Source organism: Bos grunniens, chromosome 9, assembly GCF_055505025.1.
Source record: "Bos grunniens cultivar Pamir isolate PY7600 chromosome 9, Bosgru_T2T1.0, whole genome shotgun sequence".
Classification (NCBI taxonomy): Eukaryota; Metazoa; Chordata; class Mammalia; order Artiodactyla; family Bovidae; genus Bos; species Bos grunniens.
In genome coordinates this window covers 29,208,444-29,232,955 of record NC_141173.1, presented here as the reverse complement: position 1 = coordinate 29,232,955, position 24,512 = coordinate 29,208,444, and the positions used below count along the sequence as shown (strand labels likewise).

General features: G+C 39.7%; 1 protein-coding gene across 2 annotated transcripts in view; it reads left to right on the top strand.

The window, feature by feature from the left end:
- Window positions 1-9,838: 9,838 nt before the first annotated feature.
- CLVS2 (clavesin 2) overlaps window positions 9,839-24,512 on the top strand; it is a 79,216-nt gene continuing 64,542 nt past the window's right edge. Inside the window, exons 1-3 of one of the 2 annotated variants that reach the window (XM_086317085.1) lie at window positions 9,839-10,251; window positions 10,713-11,649; window positions 24,043-24,217. In XM_086317085.1, coding sequence (XP_086173211.1) covers window positions 11,261-11,649; window positions 24,043-24,217 — 564 coding nt within the window. In that variant the 5' untranslated portion in view covers window positions 9,839-10,251; window positions 10,713-11,260. Of the gene's footprint in view, window positions 10,252-10,712; window positions 11,650-22,215; window positions 22,398-24,042; window positions 24,218-24,512 lie in introns of those variants that run through there. The other variant, XM_086317086.1, reaches the window with a different exon arrangement.

The following is a 24,512-nucleotide window of genomic DNA, read 5'->3' as shown; positions in this document are numbered from 1 at the left end:
TGAACTGAACTGAACAGACACATTTTATAAGGACTCCAGGTTGTATTCTATACTTATTTGAGTGGAAGAAAACTAGATAAGCAAGCTTTCCAGAGATTGCACAACACCCAAAGGTCTATCTTACCTATGAGGTCATTGGACGATATCTTAAATAGGTTGAGGAAACCTGTTTTGGATAAAATTTAGGTGCTCCTAAAGAGATGCTAAAGGATATCCTTTAGGTTACAATTTGAAAAGCCATAGTATCACCTGTAATGGTCACTATCCCAAAGGATTCTGTTTGAATTTATACACCTGTGCCAATCTGAAACCAGAAAACATGATCTTAGCAAAACAACCCTAAAAATGAGGCTTTTGCAAATTAATCCTCTAATAGTTCAGATAATTTAGCTACAGTATATTATACAGTGGTTAGCTAAAAAGGAAGCAAAAGTTGCCTAGCACAGGGTCTACATTGGTTTTCAATAAATATTTGGTGAAAGAATAAATGAATTTTCAGAGAACTGAAACTGCATTCCCATCTTTAAAAAACATTTTGTTGTTTTCAAACTTCATCTGAGAATTGTCCATGACTTACTAGAATGATATTTAAAGTACTCTTTGTATCAGTAAGAGTGTCATCTTAATAATCTGTCAACACAGATCCAGCTGGACAGTTTCAAGACTTTCTTCTACTACATAATCCTCTCTAGTAAGCCAGAAGATAAACAGTTTGGGAAAAGCACTTGAATGTTTGTAACTGTAGCCTAAAAGGAAGTGAACCAATGGATATCTAAGGAAGGCACTTTCAAAGGATGATTTAACTGAACTGGAAAAGAAATCCTAGAAAACCAATTTATAACATACAGTCAAATGTCAAAAACAATTGCTTTCAAGAATCTAAAATATTTCACTGGTATATTATGTGGTCTATTTCCACTTAAAAATGCCCACTTATAGTTGGAACACACAGGGATTTTTTTAACTCCACAAGTTTTACTTTTCTTCTACTTGTTTTCAGTGGTGGCCTTTTTGCGCATTTAATGTGTGCTGAACACTTGGGGCTATAAGCAGGGCAAATATATGTATGACTTCCATGCGCTTTTTGTACAAAATTTACTTCAAACTTTCATGAAGTTTAGCTAATTATGTTCCATTAGAACAAACCTAGGTCCTATTAACTGATTGTTAACAGATATGATGCAATAACAGGATTCTCAATATTTTGGAGAATAAAAATGAAAGAAATTCAAGTTTGAGCAGTTGGTATGAAAATATGTTATAACTGAAATTATATGCCTCAAAGTAAGAGCAATGAAGCAGAACTGAAATTGTTCTTATCTACTAATGAGACATCATCAACAGGATGACATTTAGTCACAAGCATATTCACTGTCGCGGACAAGCCTGGATACGCTGCCTTTATTTACAGAGTGACAAGTCTGGGAAATTCAGCACAATGTTAGTTTTCTACATGTTTTTCTCTTGAAGTATCTTCCATTTGACAGACTCTTTAGTATTGTATTTGGGGGGACTCATCTGGGGTCTAGTGTTGCTTATAAAAACTGCTGCCCAGGGAGTGAGCATTCAGTTGGTGATTGTGTTAAATATAGCTGAGGTTCATATACATCCATCCAGACCTTCACACACACACACACACACACATGACTCTTAAACCATTTATGGAAACTTTTTCCTTGAGGTGGTCCTTAATGATTATTTTAATCTAGTTTCATCTGCACAGCTATATTGGAACTATTGACACGTAGAATGAAGTGATCCAGGCAAATCTTTTTAGTAAAGTCTCATTTAAAAGTAGGAAACAACTTTGCAAAGTAAAATAAAATAACTAAGAAATTGATTTAATATAGATCTGTGATATGAGATAATAATTAAAATAGTTATATATAATATGTATTATAAATTTAACAAAAACTGTCAGGCTAATAATTTAACGTAATCACCTCCTTGAGTACATTTACTTCTCTGAAAGAAGGGAGAGAGCAGTTCAGTCACCTAGACTGCACGAAATAGGGTCTCTGGGAAGCATTTGTTCATCAAGGGAATAGCTGGATCAATTTCCCATTACTGGTTTCTGTGAAGGTGTGATATTACCAGTAATACAATACTAAGATGAAATGAGAATTTGTCAACTACTTCTGCAACACCTCATCTATGTAATACTATTAAAGACCATACCCTTATCTGTACTACTACCTATATAGGAAAAAAAGAGAGAGGGATAAAAAAACAAAATAAACCTCTGGATAAAAGAATCTTGCCTATTGACTATCACAATAGAGACTACAAATGATAATTTGGAATGAAGAATAATGAAAAGGATAAATATGTATATAAATCTAGAGCAACAATTGTCAAACTTTAGTGTAAATTATTGAAGCCTGAAAGGCTGTCTGGATGACAGTTTGAGATCCCTCACCAGGATTTCTGATTCAGTATGTCAGGGTTGGGAAGTTACATTTCTAACAACTTCCCAGGTGATAGTACTGGCCTGGGGTACCTACTTTGAGAAACACTGAGAAATATTGGTTGTAAAACAATGATGTCTTGTGGGACTTAAAATTTGTATATAGTTAAAATCAATGTATATATGAACAGTTATTTTGTGACAATGGTAGCTCTTCTGCTCATTAGGAAAAACATAGTCTTTTCAATAAACAGTCTCAGTAAATGGTGCTGAGTCAACTGGATATTCACATAGGGGAAAAAACCAGCGCTTGATCTTTCCCACACCCTGCACTAAACTCAGTCTCAGGTGGACCACAGGAGGTCCAAATGTGAAAGGCAAAAGAATAAAACAACTAAAAGGTAATATCAGAGAATATCTCAGTGACCTAAAACATTCTTGAACAGGACACAAAAACGCTATATGTAGGAAAAAATTAAGCTACGTTAAAATTTTAAATTACGTTAATCAAAAGACACTATTAAAAAGAGTAAAAAAAAAACAAGTCACAGACTGGAAGAAGATAGTTGTAACATATATAACTGACAAGGGATTCATATTCTGAATTTATAAAGAACTATAACTATAATAAACAATCCACTCTAAAAGGGGGCAAAATTCTCAAAATGATACTTCACAAAAAAGGTTATGCAAATGGTCAAATGTATGGAAACTTCATAACCTCATTAACAATCATGGAAATATATATGAAAACCACTATGAAATTCTCCTGTTTAAAATCAAAACATAGTTTTAATTAAAATATAGTTAAAATGATCAGATCAGATCAGTTGCTCAGTCGTGTCCAACTCTTTGCAACCCCATGAATTGCAGCACGCCAGGCCTCCCTGTCCATCACCAACTCCCGGAGTTCACTCAGACTCAAGTCCATCGAGTCAGTGATGCCATCCAGCCATCTCATCCTCTGTCATCCCCTTCTCCTCTTGCCCCCAATCCCTCCCAGCATCAGAATCTTTTCCAATGAGTCAACTCTTCGCATGAGGTGGCCAAAGTACTGGAGCTTCAGCTTTAGCATCATTCCTTCCAAAGAAATCCCAGGGCTGATCTCCTTTAGAATGGACTGGTTAGATCTCCTTGCAGTCCAAGGGACTCTCAAGAGTCTTCTCCAACACCACAGTTCAAAAGCATCAATTCTTTGGCGCTCAGCCTTCTTCACAGTCCAACTCTCACATCCATACACGACCACTGGAAAAACCATAGCCTTGACTAGACAGACCTTTGTTGGCAAAGTAATGTCTCTGCTTTTGAATATGCCATCCAGGTTGGCCATAACTTTCCTTCCAAGGAGTAAGTGTCTTTTAATTTCATGGCTGCAGTCACCATCTGCAATGATTTTGGAGCCCAGAAAAATAAAAGTCTGACACTGTTTCCACTGTTTCCCCATCTATTTCCCATGAAGTGATAGGACCGGATGCCATGATCTTCATTTTCTGAATGTTGAGCTTTAAGCCAATTTTTTCACTCTCCACTTTCACCTTCAAGAGGCTTTTTAGTTCCTCTTCACTTTCTGCCATAAGGGTGATGTCATCTGCATATCTGATAGACAATAGTAAAAACTTATGAGAACTGTGGTACAGTGAAAAACCTTACATACTGTTAGAAGCAGGGTGAAATGACACAGTCATTAGGATATAAATAGTTTGGCATTGTTTACTGAATTTGATGGTGTTCTCTGGCAGCTCAGCGGTAAAGAATCCACCTGCCAAAGCAGGAGACATGGGGCCCATCCCTGGTTGATGGCAACCTGCTCCAGTATTCTTGCCTGGGAAATTCCATGGACAGAGGAGCCTGACGGGCTACAGTCCGTGAGGTTGAGAAAGAGCTGGACACAACTGAGTAACTAAACAACAATGATAACAACTGAATTTGAAAATGCATATTCCACGCGACCCAGCAATTTCATTCCTAGGTTATGTCCACATGCACTAAGAGACTTGTACCAGAATGTTCATACATCATGACTCCTAATAGTCCCAAAGAGAAAACAACACAATTTTCATGAACAGGAGAATGGATAAGAATGTCATTTGTAAAATGGAATTCTATGTGTCATCACTGATTATGGTTGAACTAACTACATGCAACCAGTTAGGTGAATCCTATAATATTGAAAGAGAGTAACCAATCACAAAATCACATATGAATGATTATATTTATTTAAGTCAAAGAAAAAAGACTAATTTGTAGGGCATAATTACTTAGTTTGCAAAATTTAAAGAAAGACAAGTGATTTGAAGTGATCATTTCCAAAATGAAGATAGAATGGTTTCATTTTTGGGGAAGAAAAGCCAGTAGTTATGAGTGAAGGATAAGGGGGCTTTTTTTGGTACCTGCAATGTTCTATTCCTTAACCTGGGTAGGTGTTTACTTTATAATATGTCACTGAATTATACATCTCATTTTGTGCCTCTTATGGTACATATATTTTACTGGACAACAAATGGGATAAAATGCTTTAAAACAAAAATCACTCTCTCCATTTTTTTTTTTTTTTTAATCCAAATGAGTTTTTCACCTGAATGTGACAAACCACAAGAGGCTAGATGTCTTTCTTCACTAATTGGAAATTATTATGGATATTCAATAATCCCTTTCATTTAGAAAATGTCTCTTAGTACAGCAGTAAAGCAAACTGTCTTTTTGGTTGTTTGAAAACACCTTAAGTCCTTAATTTAATCATTTTCTAATTATGACTTAATTATTCCTGTTGCTTAGTTAATTTATTTTCATATTCTAGTTTCTACATTGCTGTAGTCCATGGGATGGCAAAGAGTCGGACATGAATTAGTGACTGAACAACAACAGTTTTTACATTACTTTCCATTAATTTGTCAAAGCGAGTTAAGTTAATTTTGAATGAGAATGAAATGCTCTGGTGTCATCTGGATAAACATCTTGTTTCATTCTTAGAAGGCTTTACATATTTATTTTGGCTTCAGAACTGATTTCAAGTGTACAAGGGGGACAGAATAAAAGTACAATCATTGAAGGACTTAGCAATTTGTAAATACAACTAACTGGCCAACTCCAACAATGTTACTACATGACAGAAGTTATCTGTATCATATACTGATATGTTGAAATGAACCTTTTTGAGGCAACTGTATTATTGATATATAATGAAAACATCATCACTGAACATGGGCTATACCATTTCAATGACCAACAGGTTTTATTTTATAAATTCTCCTCTAAAATTATAGTTTAATATTTCCATCTCAGGGAACAAAATTAAGCAATGAAGGCAATGGCATCCCACTCCAGTACTCTTGCCTGGAGAATCCATGGACGGAGGAGCCTGGTTGGCTGCCGTCCATGGGGTCGCTAAGAGTCGGACACTCTTGCAAAAAGTTGGACGTGACTGAACGACTTCACTTTCACTTTTCACTTTCATGCATTGGAGAAGGAAATGGCAACCCACTCCAGTGTTCTTGGCTGGAGAATCCCAAGGATGGGGGAGCCTGGTGGGCTGCCATCTATGGGGTCGCACAGAGTCGGACATGACTGAAGCAACTTAGCAGCAGCAGCAGCAGCAGCAAGTACCTTGAAGGATTTGAGATTTAACCCTTCCTGCAAGCCAACAAGTTAGATGGCCACAGTTTCAAGGATGCAAAACTCCTGGGTTACAGATGAAAGACTCAGACTCAGCAAGCGGTCTGAACGTCAGCATATTTGGGGCTGGTTTTCTGAGGCCAATTCCCACAAGCCTAAGAGAAGAGTTATATTTGCATACCCAGTGGGTGGCCTTACAGGAGAGTAACTCTTGAGTTGAAGGAAACCAAATAAATCTGCTTTGTTCAGGAGGGAGACAGTATCTTCTTCCTCTAAAGCCCTAAGCAAACCAGTCCTTCCTTCAGATGGAAGTACCATCTGCAGCTTCTAAGGCTCTTCCAAAGCTGCTCACTATGCACACAGCCTTGAAAAGATGGTCTCGAAAAAAGGATAGTTAGTGCCTTGATCATAAGACATGAAGAAACATGAGACCCATGGAGAACTGTGTCTCCTTATTGGTGATAGTTAAAACCTCTCTATGCATTTGATATGAATCATTTTCCTCAGAAATTGAAAGCTGACTACTGTCCTACACTGAAATTTTCAATTTTTTTGGAAATAGGAACCCCAAAATTTTAACAATTCATGTTGCACTCAGAATGCTTTTGAGAGTCATAAACACATAAAGTCCTAGAAGGACTTTGAATATATATAGTGCATATATATATATATGGATATATATATGTATGAAGTGAAATGAAGTCGCTCAGTCATGTCCAACTCTTTGCAACCCCATGGACTGTAGCTTACCAGGCTCCTCCGTCCATGGGATTTTCTGGGCAAAGGTACTGGAGTGGATTGCCATTTCCTTCTCCATATGTATCATATATATATATATATATATATATATATATATATTCCTTCTCTATACTACATATTTTTTTATACGTATGCACTATATATATATAGTGCATACATATATGAAATATGTAGTGCTAAGTCATTTCAGTGGTATTCCATTCTTTGCGACCCTATGGACTATAGCCTGCCAGGCTTCTCTGTCCATGGGATTCTCCAGGCAAGAATACTGGAGTGGATTGCCAAGCCCTCCTCCAGGGGATCTTCTCACCCAGGGATCTAACCCTCTCTCTTAAGTCTCCTGCATTGGCAGGCGATTTTTTTTTTACCACTAACACCACCTGGGAAGCCCATATATATACACATATAGATGTGCATGTTTATACAAATGATGCTAAAGCTGAAACTCCAGTACTGTGGCCACCTCATGCAAAGAGTTAACTCACTGGAAAAGACTCTGATGCTGGGAGGGATTGGGGGAGGAGGAGAAGGGGATGACAGAGGATGAGATAACTGGATGGCATCACTGACTCGATAGACATGACTTCGAGTAAACTCCAGGAGTTGGTGATGGACAGGGAGGCCTGGCGTGCTGCGGTTCATGGGGTCGCAAAGAGTTGGACACGACTGAGTGACTGAACTGAACTGATACAGGTCTGCCACCCCTCTTTCTCTTTGTCAGCACCATCACCTTGAAAGCAATAACAGAAAGCCTGTTTATTAATCTGAAGATTCTAATAGTCATAAAATACAACAATGTTTTCTTATCTTCAAGACCACCCATCCACAGACTCTAGGACCATGGCTCACACCCAGTTCAGTTCAGTTCAGTCGCTCAGTCGTGTCTGATTCTTTGCGACCCCATGAATTGCAACACGCCAGGCTTCCCTGTCCTTCACCATCTCCCAGAGTTCACTCAAACTCACCTCCATTGAGTCGGTGATGCCATCCAGCCATCTCATCCTCTGTCGTCCCCTTCTCCTCCTGCACCCAATCCCTTCCAGCATCAGAGTCTTTTCCAGTGAGTCAACTCTTTGCATGAGGTGGCCAAAGTACTGGAGTTTCAGCTTTAGCATCATTCCTTCCAAAGAACACCCAGGACTGATCTCCTTTAGAATGGACTGGTTGGATCTCCTTGCAGTCCAAGGGACTCCCAAGAGTCTTCTCCAACACCACAGTTCAAAAGCATCAATTCTTCGGCACTCAGCCTTCTTCACAGTCCAACTCTCACATCCATACATGACCACAGGAAAAACCATAGCCTTGACTAGACGGACCTTTGTTGACAAAGTAATGTCTCTGCTTTTGAATATGCTATCTAGGTTGGTCATAACTTTCCTTCCAAGGAGTAAGCGTCTTTTAATTTCATGGCTGCAGTCACCATCTGCAGTGATTTTGGAGCCCCAAAAGATAAAGTCTGACACTGTTTCCACTGTTTCCCCATCTATTTCCCATGAAGTGATGGGATCGGATGCCATGATCTTCGTTTTCTGAATGTTGAGCTTAAAGCTAACTTTTTCACTCTCCTCTTTCACTTTCATCAAGAGGCTTTTGAGTTCCTCTTCACTTTCTGCCATAAGGGTCGTGTCATCTGCGTATCTGAGGTTATTGATATTTCTCCCAGGAATCTTGATTCCAGCTTGTGCTTCTTCCAGCCCAGCGTTTCTCATGATGTACTCTGCATAGAAGTTAAATAAGTAGGGTGACAATATACAGCCTTGACGTACTCCTTTTCCTATTTGGAACCAGTCTGTTGTTCCATGTCCAGTTCTAACTGTTGCTTCCTGACCTGCATACAGGTTTCTCAAGAGACAGGTCAGGTGGTCTGGTATTCCAATGTCTTTCAGAATTTTCCACAGTCTGTTGTGATCCACACAGTCAAAGGCTTCGGCATAGTGAATAAAGCAGAAATAGATGTTTTTCTGGAACTCTCTTGCTTTTTCGATGATCCAGCAGATGTTGGCAATTTGATCTCTGGTTCCTCTGCCTTTTCTAAAACCAGCTTGAACATCTGGAAGTTCACGGAGAAATGGAGTAGCCATCATCGTCACAGCCAGTGGAGCTCAGTAGATATTTGTTGCATTGAGTTAATCTGAACTCAGGACCCCATTGGACACTCTATAAGCCAAAAGTTTATAAAGTGACAGGCTCAGTAATACATGCTGTGCTTTGAAAATACAAGGCATTCATTTTTCTCAAACCCTTAGTCATCTTAACCTCATCGGTTCAATCATGATGATTCTAGTATACAGATGTATCAAACTGAGGGAACTATCAAATGCATCTCCAGAAACATGTTTTATTATGAAATGTAAGTCAAGTAGTGCCTGTTTTTCCTTCTTCTGAAAACGGGTCCCCCCACCCCCACCCTGGCTCATTTCCATCCTCTTCCAGAGTTTGAAATACTATTCATATAAGTTCCTCCGGAGGCTTAATCATCAGCCCAATGCTGTGGAACCACTCTGGTCTTTTCTAAATTCAACATTTCTGTCAACAACAAATGCGGAAAGTACAAAATGTTTCCCTACTTCTTCCACATCAAAATTACCTCCTACAGGAACTAGAAAATGTGTCGCTGAATTACCATCTACAACAGCCACTCGCCGCCGGGCAGCTCAAGGGTCTTGCACACAAAGGGTGAGAAAGGGTCGTGGGGAGGCTGCGGGGCGTCGCTACCCGGCCTGGCCCCGCGATGCCCGTCCCAAGTAGCCGGCCCGGGAGTTGGGGGACCAGGAGCGGGCTAAACTTGGGGCTCGGGATATTTGAATGCCACGGAAATTGCGGTCCTATCCAAACGAGTCGGGGCGAGAGGAGCGGAGTGCGTGCGCGAGCTGAGTGAGTGCTTACGTCGCAGCGAGATCTGTGCTGGGATAATTAGAGAGGAGTTGGGCTGAGCCGAGTCCTCTTTTAGCAGCGGCAGCCGGAGCCGCAGCAGCAGCAGCGGCCGCCGCGGCAGCCCGGAGGGGCGCGTCTGACTTCGGCCGCCCGGGCGCGCACAGGGTGAGGGCCCGGGGCCCGCAGCAGCCGCGCCCTCGGCCCCAGCGGCTCCGAGCGCACAAAGGCGGCGGCTGCCCCGCGTGGCCTCCTCCATCCAGGCGTTCGATTCTCGCTCCCTTCCTTCTCTTCTCCGGCAGGCGAGAATGGCAGGGCCGGGTGAGGACCTGGGACAGCGGTGACCCTAGCTCTGGTCTCCCCCCAACCCCCATCCCCCCACCCCTCCCGCGAGGAGAGGAAGCGCTGCTTGCCGACGATGTGGTCAGGGCTGCTCCCCAGTGCGTCTTCGGCCCGGGTCCTCGCTGCCGTCCCTCTTCTCTGCTCGCTCCATCCCACCGAGAGGAGTTGATGCTGCGATCGCCGCCGCCGCCTCCGAAGCCGCGGCTGATGGATGCCAGGGAGTGCCGCATTGCTTAGCGTCCCCGCCTCCGGGTTTGCTGGTAGGAGCCGGCTGCTCTTTATTCTCTCTTGCTTTGGGGCATTGTAGAAAAGGTAGAGATATTTTAATTTTATCTTCCACTCCTCTTTCCCACCCTCTCTTCCCCCCAGCCTCGCTTTTGAAACGTACCTTTCCGGAGAGATAGCCCTCCCCCCACCCGCCCCCCTCCGCAGCAAGTCCGTTGAAATAAAGGGCTAGAGGCAGGCAGAAGTTGGTGGGGGTGGGGTTGGGGGGGAGCCCACGCGGGTGCTAACGCCACCAAAAACCCTTCTGGTGTCTTAAGAGATCACGGTGTATCCAGGAGGGGAGGAGGGAAGGTGCGCTCTCTGCAGTCGCCACCTAATTGGATCCTAATCGTTTTCAACGGAATCCCACAAATGTCTTGGAAATAGCATCTCTGAATAAGTAGGAGAAATAAGCTTCGTTCCCCTCTCTTTCTCTCTTTTTTTCCTTCTGGCAAAGACGCTCTCTCCCCCCCGCCCCGAGCTCAGCGCGCTGAAGAGCCACCTTATTATTAATCAGAATTTCCATCGTTATCCCTGGCAGGAGCATCGTTCAGTAGGGACCGCAGAAGCATCAGAGTGCTGGGGCTGAGATGTGCGTGGGGGTTGTTTTTGTTCCATCTCGGAAGAGAAGAGGACGGTACCAAGATCAGCACCCCCTGTGCAGGGTGCAATTAGGGGTGTTTTGTTAGGAGAGAGAGAGGACAAGAAGAGGGGTCCTGGGCCACCGGAGGGCCGCATCTCTTTGGAGGTAAAGGAAGAGGGAACCAGAGCGGGACGTTGTTTTTAAGGAGGGGTGGGGAAAGAAGTTCCTATCTTTCAGAGAAAAGGTGCAGGGAAGCAGGAGCAACAGGGTAGTTGATTGGACACCAAGACAAATCATTTCCTGTAAAGAAGAGGAAGCAGGCAGCAGGGAGGTCTGGAGGCTGGAGTGTGGTGGTGGCCAGGGCCAGCTTGGTGGTGGGACAGTCAGCAAGAGAGAGGCAAGGCTCAGGAACACGGAGGACAATGACTCATTTACAAGCAGGTCTCTCTCCTGAGACCCTGGAGAAAGCCCGCCTGGAGCTCAACGAGAATCCGGACACGCTGCACCAGGACATCCAGGAGGTGAGGGACATGGTCATCACTAGGCCAGACATTGGCTTTCTCCGCACAGATGATGCCTTCATCTTACGCTTCTTGCGGGCTAGGAAGTTTCATCACTTTGAGGCCTTCCGCCTCCTGGCCCAATACTTTGAGTACCGGCAGCAGAACCTGGACATGTTCAAAAGCTTCAAGGCCACTGACCCTGGCATCAAGCAGGCACTGAAGGATGGTTTCCCTGGGGGCCTGGCCAATCTGGACCACTATGGCAGGAAGATTCTAGTCCTTTTCGCTGCCAACTGGGATCAGAGCAGGTAAGTCCTAAGTGCAGTCTTGTGCTGGGTCTTCTTTTACTCTCCCATTTTCCAGAAGGTATCCTGGCCAGTGTCACCGTTTTACTGCTTTGAGGGTACTGTTTATTTGGCTCTTGAGAAAGAGAGAAACCTGAACTTAGGCAAGAGTTTTTGGTGGCTGCCTTGAGGGGTGGCGGGGGCTTTTATTTTTACAGTTGAAACTCTTACTTCACTAGCACCCTTTTCTACTGGAGATTTAAGTATATCCTGAACCTTATTATTGTGCTGTGTAATCTAAATCATTTGGCTTCTAAATAAAGCTGCTACATTTTTCAGCTCCTGAATAAGTTTACTGTTCTGTGGAGAAATGAGTTTGAGAATAGAGACAACTTTCCCTCTTGCCTCCCTAAAGAAATTCTTGTTTTTTTTTTTTTTTTCCTAAAGAAATTCTTAAGCTAGATTCATCATCACCACCCTCCTTCCCCTCCATGTCCTCCTCCTCCTTTGCATCTCTCTCTCTCTCTAGCACTGCAATGTTATTTTATTTTTTAAAAAAGAGCCTGGCATTCAACCAATATCAAGTAGCTTTATTGCTTGGGAACTTTTCTGCTTGGTGATGTGTAGATGAAGGAATAATGCGATGTATGTCACTTCAATAAAGAGGAAGAGTTGTCCCCTCTGTTGCTGAGCGTGCTGCCGACACCAAATAGGAAGGCCGACTGGTGTGGTTGTTCTACACCTGTCACCAATCTAAAGAATGTGTTTCCTGTCTGATGTGATTTTTCATCTTTTGGAAGGAAGTGAAAAATGTTCAGATTTGTCAGTTGGTAGACTTTTTTGAGCTCTCTGTCTTTTTAATAGAGGAGAACTAATATTCTTATTTCATCTACATGACAATAGAAAATAACAGACAATGACTTCTCCTTCCTCAGTCGGGGGAATTATTTTCTTAGATTGAAAGATATAAGAAATTATAAAAGACTCTTGTTGGAAGGTAGTTTCAATTAAGTTCAAAGTTAAATAAATTTCATGAAACTTAAAAATGTTACCAGAATTATGAATAATAGGAAGCCTATTACGTTAAAACATCAGTGTATTTTTAGTTCTGTGAACCGTGATTTTTGATGCATCTGGTTAGTTTAAACCATCTCTGAAGCAATTTTAAAAGACTTTATAGTTACTGGGAAGCCTTATAGATCTTACAGATCTCCTATGGCTTCTCAGAGTCTTGGGATCTTAGAATGCAAATTAATATTTTTAACAGGTGTTTAACTCTTCGATTGGTCTCCTATTCTCTTTAATTTTAGGTTGAGAACTACTCTAATTCCTTTTTAAATAAATAAAAAGATAAATTACTACCTGAAGAATCATAAAGCTAAGACACTCATTGAAGGAGTTAGCCATTGAGGTGAAATGAAGTTCTCTTTCTGTTTGTTACTTTGGTTATTTATAGAGATTTTACTCTGCTTTTTATCAGGTAGCAAAGTTGAAAGTCTCATGAAATGCCATCTTTGACCACAATTTCTCTTTAAAAAGTTTTTATTTCATCTAAGGAGTACATTGAAGATTTATGCAAACCAGTTATTGTGTAGATCAAAGTTGAAAAAATTTATTCAAGAAAGAATCTAATATTTCATATGTCAGTTAGGCAGGAACTTAGTTTATTGAGCTACCATGGAGTGGGAGCTGTGGAAATGGTATGTTTAAATATGTGTCAGAGTCTGTTAAAGATATCCTTAGGGAGGCAGATAGCCCTTAGAGACATAAATCTACATTAGACCTATTTTCCTTTATTTTTATAAGTGGTCTAATATTCACATTGATTTATAAACCTAATTAAGTTGAAAATCACTTGTAGTTCTCACCTATATGAGAAGGTGATTATTCTGGATTTACTAAAGAAACTATGTTTTAGTTGTCTATCTCATGCTTTCATATAAAGTATAAGTTGCTAGTAATCAAAATATCTCCCTAGAAATCTACAATGGGAGGGGACTTATTAATTGATATATAGAATTATTTCTTTAAATCAACATATGTAACATTAATGTATATGGGACATTAAAATGAAAAGCTATGTCCTGTAAAAATACCTTACAGGATCTATAGACTAATAATTGTGAATTCTATTTCTAAGGTTTAAATGAATAGGTATGATCAAGTAATAGTACTTCAAGGTCAAAATGTATACACGGTATTTAGAGCTTGTCTAAAATTCAGTTGAGTTTCCTCCTCCTATATTCTTTTAAAAAAGTTCCCCCTTGCTTCTCCTTGCCTCCTGCCACCCATCCCAGATCTAAGTATACATATGGAGCTAGTGGTAAATAACCTACCTGCCAATGCAGAAGACATAAAAGACATGGGTTCGATCCCTTGGTCAGGAAGATCCCCTGGAGGAAGGCATGGCAATCCACTCCAGTATTGTTGCCTGGAGAATCCCATGGACAGAGGAGCCTGGAGGGCTACATACAAAGGGTCACAGAGAGTTGGACATGACTGAAGTGATTTAGCAGCAGCAGCAGCAGTGGATAAACAGCTCCATCCTCGTAGTATCTTCTGTGAAGCTTTATCATGGGGACATGTGCATAAGGACTGTCTCTGCCCTGCTCTGAAATCAGCAGGACAGCTGCCTTTCTGACAGTACCAGGGTGTCACCAGCCCTTTTCCTGCCTTCTGCCTGAATCCTTTTCCTTCCTTCACCATACATCTTCAGGGCTTATCTGACCTGACTCCGACAGAAGTTTCTGCCACCTTCCCTCGATGTTTACCTTGTGATTGTTCTGGTAGCTGGATATGCCATGTGCCAGGTTCTCTTGCTCCCCATCCCTCCCCTGTTCTGTGAGTCAGGTGTTCTCCCCTTCCTGCTCTGATCCCTCCAGCCCAAACAACCTGGGTCCCTGGAGAAGACTGCACATCTCAACATAATTCTAGCCATCTTCCTTGAGTTGTTCAGTGAGTTGTCTGGGTTTCAGTAACTTAAAAAAAAAAAAAACAGTTTTAGAAGAAATAGAATTGTTTTAAAGAAAGAATAGGTGGGAATTGATCAGGGTTACATAGGGAAATTCTAGAAATGAGGTAGAAGAAAATGCATCCTCCCCTTTTATTTCCAACTTCTCAAAGGGGATAAGCAAAATATTCTTTGTGAATTTTGAAAAACTTTGTAAAGACCCATGAAATAATTGATCTGTATAACAAAAAGCAAAAACAAAACTAAGCTTTGTATTATAACAGGACCTAAACTAGAGTTAATGTTCAGTGTGTTTGTTGAGTTGAATTGAATTATGCATTTTCTTTAAAAAAAGGTTTCTAAGTAGGAAGTTATCTGATATATACTTTCTCTTATATTAAATTTTTAGGACAGTTTTCTGTGCTTCTCAGGAGACTGGAGACAGTAAATACATGTGAGATGGTGACTATAAATAAAATAGTCTCTTCCTACTGCAATATAATGCAGGTCAGTTTCAGGTTATTGCAAATAACTGGACCATTTCCAAAGCCTTTACAAGAAATATGGAATTGTCGGTAAGACGAAGGTATAATATTTACAGTGTGCCCACCTAATAAAAATAAAAAAATAATCGAAATGCTGAAATGTCAAAATGACTTTCAGCGTGGTTGTGGTTCTTTTTAAAAAAACATAGAACAGGTTCAGATGATTTATTACATTTATTGAGCAGGCTATCCTTGGAAAAGATTCACATAATCTTATCTTCTTTCTTTCAAATTGTCCACCATAATTTCTGAAAGCAAAAGTAGATTCCACGAAATTAAAAGCGATTGAATTGATACCCTGCAGCACGATGATGCAGTAGTCCTCCATGCCTGACATGGTGTCTTGCTGTCCTGAGTGACAGTACCCTGCTTCACGACTCAGCAATACCTTCGCATTTCCCACCTGATTTCATCAACAGAATGTGATGATAATGTACCAAGAAGCTAGAGCAGATTACACTACCTTAAGAAAGGAAGTTTGGAATGAAAGTAGATTGTGCTCTAGACCCTAGAGCGTGAGAGCAGGTATCTGAGAGGTTGAAATTCACTGGCATGTAGTGATTGGGAATGTTCATGAGTAAATTGTCTCACCCAAAACATAATGATAACATATATTCTGATAATTGGCCTGTAATTTGTCAGTTAGCCTGCAAGTGGTATGTCACATTTGGTATGTCACATTTGTTGCTGTGGTTTAGTTGCTAAGTCATGTCTGACTCATTCCAACCCCATGAACTGCAGTGCACCAGGCTTCCCTATCCTTCACTCTCTCCCTGAGTTTGCTCAAACTTATGTCCATTGAGTTGGTGATGCCATATTTAATCCAGCAGACAACCATCGATTTGGAATCAGATTAACAACCACTAGAAAACAATTAAGTACAGTGAAGTTAATGATTCTAATATAGTGGCAATTCAGAAAGCACTGACCGTCTTGCAGCATGTTTGGCTTGTCATAATGGACATTGATTATCACTTTTAGTACTGAAAGTTTGAAAGGGCTGGAAGACTGATTGGTGAGACCATGCTAAGATCCTCTAACCTGTCCTGGAATTTGCCTGAAAAATGTGCTATTGTCAGTCTCTTTGTTCCCACAGTATGGCTTTTTCATACAAAAGAAAATATACAAATGGCCAGCTGTTTGAAGCTGTAGTTTGAATTATGATTATATTGTAATTTATTGGGCTTCCCTGGTGTCTCACATAGTAAAGAATCTGCCTGCAATGCAGGAGACCTGGGTTCGATTCCTGCATTGGGAAGATCCCCTGGAGGAGGCCGTGGCAACCCACTCTAGTATTCTTGCCTGGAGATGGACAGAGGAGCCTAGTGGGCTACAGTCCATGGAGTCCCAAATAAAATTATTTGGCCAACCTTCAAAATGAATGAAGATTATGATGATGGTAGCTTAAATTTTTTTAAAAAATAGCCATAGACTATACATATTTGTTTTATTCTCAGCCACAAAGCTTTACTATTCTGTGAAAGTGCAATAAAATAAAATAAAATAACTAGAAATAGATTAAAATAGACAAGCAATTAACTAGATAATTACAGAGAAACACTTTTACTTGGTAATTTGCAAAAAGCAAGCCAAAAAAGAGGTTTAATTTTTTGGACTGATTTTTCAAGTCTTCCTGGCTCTGTTTACTAAAGTATTTAAATATTTCTCAACTTTTTGTTTCATGGTAGGGTCGGGATTCCTTAACTTCAATATCCTAGAGGCACTGCTGTGCTGTATTACAGCTAATTTTAAGATTGTGCTCAGTAACTCAGTTGTGCCTGACTCTTTTGTAAACCTATGGGCTTTGGCCCACCAGGCTCCTCTGTTCATTGGATACTCCATGCAGGAACACTGGAGTGATTTTCCATTTCCTGTTCCAGGGAATCTTCTCAACCCAGGGATTTGAATCCACATCTCCTGCATCTCCTGTATTGGCAAGTGGATTTTTTACCACTGAGCCACCTGGGAAGCCTGATTTTAAGATTAGGTCAGTCCTAGAAATGGCAAGTATGGATTCCACGAGGTTTCTGTCTCAGCAGAGCTTCTGTATTGCTTCCTTATAGGGATGCTCTTTAAACAAATATTCTGGGAACTGCAGCTTATTTCAAAATATGCCCTTGGTTCATACCATGAAAAATGAAAGAGAAAAATTATTGTCCTGAGAAATGTTATCAAATACTGGAACAAATCTCTGGACAAAATAGGACAGTCTCTAAAAACTAGGACAATTATGCAGTAATTAGAGAAATAACCCTGAAATAACAGCAATGACCAGGAGTGCCAGACTTCACTAGGACCTTGATTGGGTCTGGCCCCAACCAGGCCGTTTTCATGTTTCAAATATGCAACTTTAAACAAAGTTGAAAAGAAGCAATGGATTTGGTGTTACTATAGTGCTCTGAATGGATGCTTCAAAAGAAATCTTTAAAGATATTTTAAAACATGAGCCAACAGTTAGTAAATTCACAAATTATCCTTAGTAAATTACTATATTTCCTCCATTCTGAGAAAAAGATTGAGCTCTTTTATACCACTGAAGGCAGGTATATGTGTGTATACATATATATATATATATATATATATATAAACAGTTAATATAGTCATTAACATAGTCAGTGGCCCTCTTGATGTGAGGGAAAAGATGTCCTTGTGTGTTGGCTGGATCTTTACAACATCAAGTAAACTGTGTGAATAGTACTTAATTCAAATCAGTGTTTTAAAAAGTATACTTTTCCCCAGCATTTGCTACATACTTAGAATTTTAATAGGTGCTAGGGGCAAAAAAAAGACACATAGCACATTTGTCCTACCATCAAGGAACTTACAGCCTCTCTGGGAAGAAAAACATGAAAAGCTAAATGACTATCAGAGAGATAGTGAGTGTTTAATGAGGATACTGCTGCTAGTGCTGAGAAGTCCGGGCAGACGCGGTAGCAGCCTGCTCTGTGTTGTGTGGAAAGAATACCACTTGTTTGGGCAATGTAATTCAACTTTTACTTTTTCATTTTAATTAATCCATTCATTTTAAAACACTTTTATACAGTATGCTATATTGTAGTGTATGTCGTATTTTATATATATTATATACAATATTTTATATATATATATATATATACACAGACACACATATATATACATGTCATATATTTTATATAACGTATATATTTTATATGTGTCAGGCACTATTCTAAGCACTTTATAAACATTCATTTATTAAATCTTCTTCACAATCATGAGATAGGCCCTGTTAATATCCACATTTTGCAGATGAGGAAACCAAGGCACAGAGCAGCTAAGTATTTCACCCAGAACTGTACAATGAGTAAGTGAATTGGTCAGACTTGTTTTGTGTGTACAGATAGTGAACCAACATAAATCTGGGGAAAAAAACAAATATATCAAAAAAAGCAAGCTCTGATAATTAAAAAAATCCATCTATGGCTTAGAAAATCTTGATTAAACATCAGAATGTAGACAATTAGGCACAGAAAGTTAAGTTGGTAGAATAAATATTCTTAAGACAAAGACTGTACTAAGCAGCTAAGTAAACAGAGTATTTTGCCCTGAGGAAGAGTTGCCTTTCCAATGTTTGTATTTTTTTTCCAACACGACTTCATTCTGTTTTATTTCATTTTGGTGGCAGTAGGTGCACATTTTTAAACTTTTTTTTTTCCAAAGAAAGACATTTTTCCTCTGGATGTTTCATTTCCAATTATTTTCTTGTTCTCACTCACCTATGTTTCCATAGCAGTAAATTCTGGAAAACACTCAGCAAGGCTGAGACAGCTTCATATGCCTAGTGATGATGTGATGATTTTGGATTTCATATTGCCTCCAAGGTTTGTAGACTTAGCGTCTTCCCATTCTGACTCAAGATGTCTTGATGTTTTCCTTCCGCCAAAGCCCCTTGCTGGGACCAGGCTGGAGCTGCCCTGATACCTGGCCTGGTGCCATGTTGGTATCGACTTTCTGATCCTTCTTCTGATGTACATTATGCCACTGACACATAAAAACACAGAACAGCTATTCATCAAACTCTGTTCTAGGTCTTGGCACCGTAAGGAGTGGAGAGCTCTGTGGTGTCAGAAAAACCTAGCTTCTCATCTAGGCTTCCAGTTTTACTCTTACAGTGATTTCAGAAAAACTCTAAATTCTCTGAGACCTCCTCTGCGTCTTTATCTTCAAAATAATAGGAACTAAGCCATGCACAGAGACTTTGGGCTTATTTTGAGATTAAGATAATGCTTTTGAAATTGCTTTGGAAATCTTAAATGGTTACACAGATAGAGATATTATTATTACCACTCAGTAATATAAAGCACCTTGATGGATTCATCAACTTTAGCACCAATGATACCCCAAGGCATTAATGAAGGTAATTCTGCTCCTTTGTCTCTCCCTGTACCACCTTTCTAACACAAGTGCTTTAGACATTGGGAAATGTGGCTTAATGAAAGCTGAGGGTTGGGGGCAGCCTTAATGAAGAATTTAATAATGGCTGATTGATTTAATGACCAAGGCAAGCTGCTTGCTGTTGTGCTGCTCAATGTGATGCCAAGATGCTGGTTTTTCCATGTCAGGCTAAAGAAAGGGCTGGAGAGTAGGAAGGAAACGACCTGTTTGTGATTTGTGTTGCTCTTTGCACTGATGGTCAGCTCTAGTAGGGGATGTGACCTTGTGAACCCCAGGAGAGTAGCACAGGCCAGGAAACTCCCCAAAACCTTGCAAGGTCAGAGGCAGGAGAAGAGGCTTCCCTGCTCTTGATCACCCAGATAGTAAAAAAAAAAAAAAGGACAATTTTTTTTTTTTTTTTTTTTTTTACATATTGTAGCAGCTTTGATTTAAGAGCAATGGTTTACATAGTCCCAAGTTGTAAAATCCCTTACTGGTGTCATTGTTTCATCATCTCCAAGTCGATTTCGGATGCAGACTTTACCCAATGCTGCTTTGGGAAGCTCAGTTGGGAGTCAAGAGCTCCATTAACATGTTGGTTTATTGTTTATGGCTTTCTTTCAACATAGAAAGGAAGAATAGCAATGGTGGATCTACTATAATTGGGGTGTAAACCTCAAATATGAGCTTTAGAAATACTTACTGTAGTAACATCTAATTTGTGAAGTACAGCAGTTAGAAAACAGTTTTAACAAGGATAATGAAAGTCAGATTCCTGAAGACAGAAAATTCATAAAATACTCCATTTCTTCAGAAGATATTTTGGACTTTGGCATGTAATAATGTTCTGCTTAGGAATAACCTGCTGAGCTGCTAATGGTAGTAATGTGACATGTTTGACAACAGAGGATCGGAACATCAAGAGTGGTTTTGACCTGCCCTTTGAATGCCGTTATTAATAGCTAGAGTGTTTTTTATATTTCTTCTATTAAATGTATAGTATATAACATATACTTCTAATAAAAGAAATATAAAAACACCCCAAGCTAACTGCATTCAAAGGGCAGGTCAGAAAAGAATCCACCTGCCAATGCAGTAGATGCAAGAGATGAGGGTTTGATCCCTGAGTTGGGAAGATCCCCTGGAGGAGGAAATGGCAACCCACTCCAATATACTTGCCTGAAAAATCTCATGAACAGAAGAGCCTGGAGGGCTAAGGTCCATGGGGTTGCAAAGAGTTGGACATGACTGTGTGATTGAGTGCACGCACAAACACACACACACATTAATATAATTTATATAAAGATCATTTAATTCTCTTTTTGGAAGAAGATATTAAATTAAAAAAAAAAACATTGGTTAAATGTACTCTATTGATGATCCTGGGATTTACCTTATTTTATTTCCTTTGGAATAATGATATGCATGTAAGTTTTTCTCTTGATTTGACACAGTTTTGGAAAACCATACTTAAAATGTGTTATTTAAAATAAATTGCCTCTTATTTTCAGCCCTTACTGGTGTCATGGTTTATTCTTATTATATACAGTGCATCATTCTTTCAAAGCTGATTTCAAATTCAAGTTTTACTTAATGCTATTTGGTATTCTTACAGGAAAATCTAAGAATGATCATAATGGGAGGAAGTTCTAAGTTGGATTGTTCTAATTTTTAATTTTTTCAACCATTATTATTATGAATTTCAAAAATTAAAGTGAGTGTTTTTTTAGAGGGGGCTCTAAGTTTTAACCAAGCTTCCTCGGTGGCTCAGATGGTAAAGAATCTGCCTGCATTACACGAGACACAGGTTTAGTCCCTGGGTTGGGAAGATCTCCTGGAGAAGGGAATGGCAACCCACTCCAGTATTCTTGCCTAGAGAATTTCAGGGACGGAGGAACCTGGTGGGCTAAAGTCTGTGAGGTTGCATAGAGTCAGACATGACTGAGCAACTAACACTTTTCACTTTAAATTTTAACCAGAAATACAGTCTTGCTGCTCCAAACTTTTCAGTCTGTGTAAGTTCATAGGGGTTCTGGTCACAGTACTGTGTTAGGCCATTATATTTAAAAAGGAGATGAGCTGGCCATGAAGTGACTGATAAAGGTGTTCAGTCATTCATATTTTACAGTTTTAAAGACAGATAAGTGGCAGAGCTCTACAAAAAGTTTTATCTTATAGACTTACATAGTATTTGGGGAATGCCATATCCTTGCTACTGCTAAGTCGCTTCAGTTGTGTCCGACTCTGTACGACCCCATAGATGGCAGCCCATGAAGCTCCCCCGTCCCTGGGATTCTCCAGGCAAGAACACTGGAGTGGGTTGCCATTTCCTTCTCCAATGCATGAAACACATAGCCTGTATACTGTCCAGAGATTTAAAAATAGTCTCTTGATCTTTGCCTTTAACAGTAGCAGTAAGCTATCTAAAGATTGTCTTTACTTTTTAAGTAAAATTTACAAACAAATATTCTTTAGTTCTGATTACACCCTGCCTAGTGCACTGTGAGTGTGGTCACCACTACAGTGAAGAGTGTGCTGTGTGTGCATTCCAACAAACCCTTCTTGAACACACTGTATACTTAGCATTACTCACATGCTCTCACCTGAATCATATCTTTGACTTCCCTTCCTATTCCCCCTCCTCTCACCTGGCCACTGCCAGTGAGTTGCTGTGAGATAGTCATAGACACTCTCATTTAAGGAACTCAGCCTCAGAATGATAAGTCATTGACTTGTCCAGGGCCACACAGCTAATGAGGAACAATGAAGAGATTCCATCTTGAAGTCTTCTGACACCAGGCCCTTTGCTTGATTAATGCTGGGACCCTAAAGAGATTCTATTCCAAACTACTGATATTACAGATGAGGAAATGAAGCCCAAAAAAGTGAGAAATTGCCTGAGGTTTCACTGTTAATTTTTCCTTCCTTTCTGAACTACTACGATTTCTCCCTTTTCCTCCAAATATTTTTAGAAGTAAAAATAGAACTGCTCCCTCACATGTGCTCATTGTCTCAGACATCTTCCTGGTGAGCCCATCACTTCCACTAAATCCCAATGATTTCAACTCCCAATCCACCCCCCCCGCCACATCCCACCTCTCCCCTGATATCAGGATCTCTTTCTCTAGCTTTTCCTGGACACCTCCACCTGAATGAGCAAAAAAGTAAACTTGAAAGCAGGGTGCTAAAAAAGGAAAATTGTTACTATCTTCCATAAATGTACTAATTTCTCTTGAAATGCAGGGCTTCCCTCTTAGAACAATTACCTCGTTTTCCTCTCGGCTCTGATTGCATTACCTCCTTCACTTCTGTGAACATGGGATTGATATGCTTTTGGTTCTGGAATGTTCAATTTTGAGCTTTCTCCTGAGTTTGAAATTTACTTTCTCAGATGTTTACTTGATATATCTTCCTGGGTATACTACCCGTTTCTCAAATACAAGCTATTCTATTCCAAATTCTACATTTCCAGCCATCCTTAACAGCATCCTTTTTTTGCATTATTGATTTTGATGAAAGATTTTACCATTTGATAAATGGTAAAACCTGAAGTACCATTTACTTTAGATAGCTTACTGGTACTGTCAAAGGCAAGGATCTGAAACTAGAATCTGTGTCATCTTTTACTTTTCCCTCAATCTTAGCCCCCACATCTAATTAAGTATTAAATTTTCACAAGTTTACTTCAAACATACTTGTCAAATTTGGCTTCTTTTCTTCTTACTTCCACTGCCTTTGTTGAGACAATGCCGTCGTGTACAATTAGTGTCTTTGCACTCGAGCTTTGTTTTACGAGAAAGGAAGAGCATTTATTGGATTTTTACAGTGTGTCAGGGACTGTGCTAAGCTGCAAGGTAGAAAAAGATAAAGACTCAACTCCTGAATGTGGGTGGCCTGTGTAGTAACAGGCAGATACATTTTCCCTTTTCCTTTCATTGATTTTACTGATTTTCCTTTCTTTCTACCCATCCCACCTTTCCTTTTTTCTTTTCTTTTATCTTTATGATATAAACTCAGTCCAAGTAATTAAAATCGGTTGACACTTTCAACCACAACTGTTTACACATGGTGTTGTTTATTGATGAAACTCCTTCAAATCTCATTCTCAAATTTTCCACATGTGACGATATGAAATGTCAGTACTTTTAAAAGCATTCCTGAACTATTTAAAAGTACCATGCCTAGTTTTTAGGGAATAGTACATTTGCTGAAAATGAGATTTTGTAAGGTTATAAGAAGGCCTGCAAAGAAAGGAAATGATTATAAAATATGAAACAAACTGTAGAATTTTCAAAAGCATTGGAATTTGTTTTGGTAGAATGCATGTTAAGTTCTAATATGTCCCCTGAGTATAGTGAATAAAGTAAACTTCATCTTAGAAGATTTGTAAACAAAATATTTTCCTTAAGCTTTCTGAGGTATTTTAAAGGCAATTTTTAGTATGCTAAAGACATTCCATAGTTTCTACAAATGGTCATTCTACATTCTACAAATGTCAGATTTAATGCAGTACTTTTCTGTTGCTGATAGGTACACGCTGGTGGATATTTTGCGTGCCATCTTACTTTCTTTAGAAGCCATGATTGAAGATCCTGAGCTTCAGGTGAATGGATTTGTTTTGATCATAGACTGGAGTAACTTCACCTTCAAGCAAGCTTCTAAACTGACACCAAGCATGCTGCGCTTGGCTATCGAAGGCCTTCAGGTAATGATTTACAGATTGCCGAGTTTCTCAGTCTCCCGTGTTTGGCTTATCTCTAGTAGAGTAACAGGATGTCTTACTTAAATAATAATAATAATTAAAAAACAGTTTTTAAGCACAAACACTGAAACACTAACAAGATAAAGGATCATAGAAGAAAAGCTAGAAGATGTGGGCCTTTCAATGAAGGGAATTTTGTGGTACTTGGCAAAGCCCTCACTATGTCTAAACGTTAAGTGGATGATGAGCTGAGATTTTTATCTGGCTCATCAGAACGAAATCTGGACTTTAATTATTA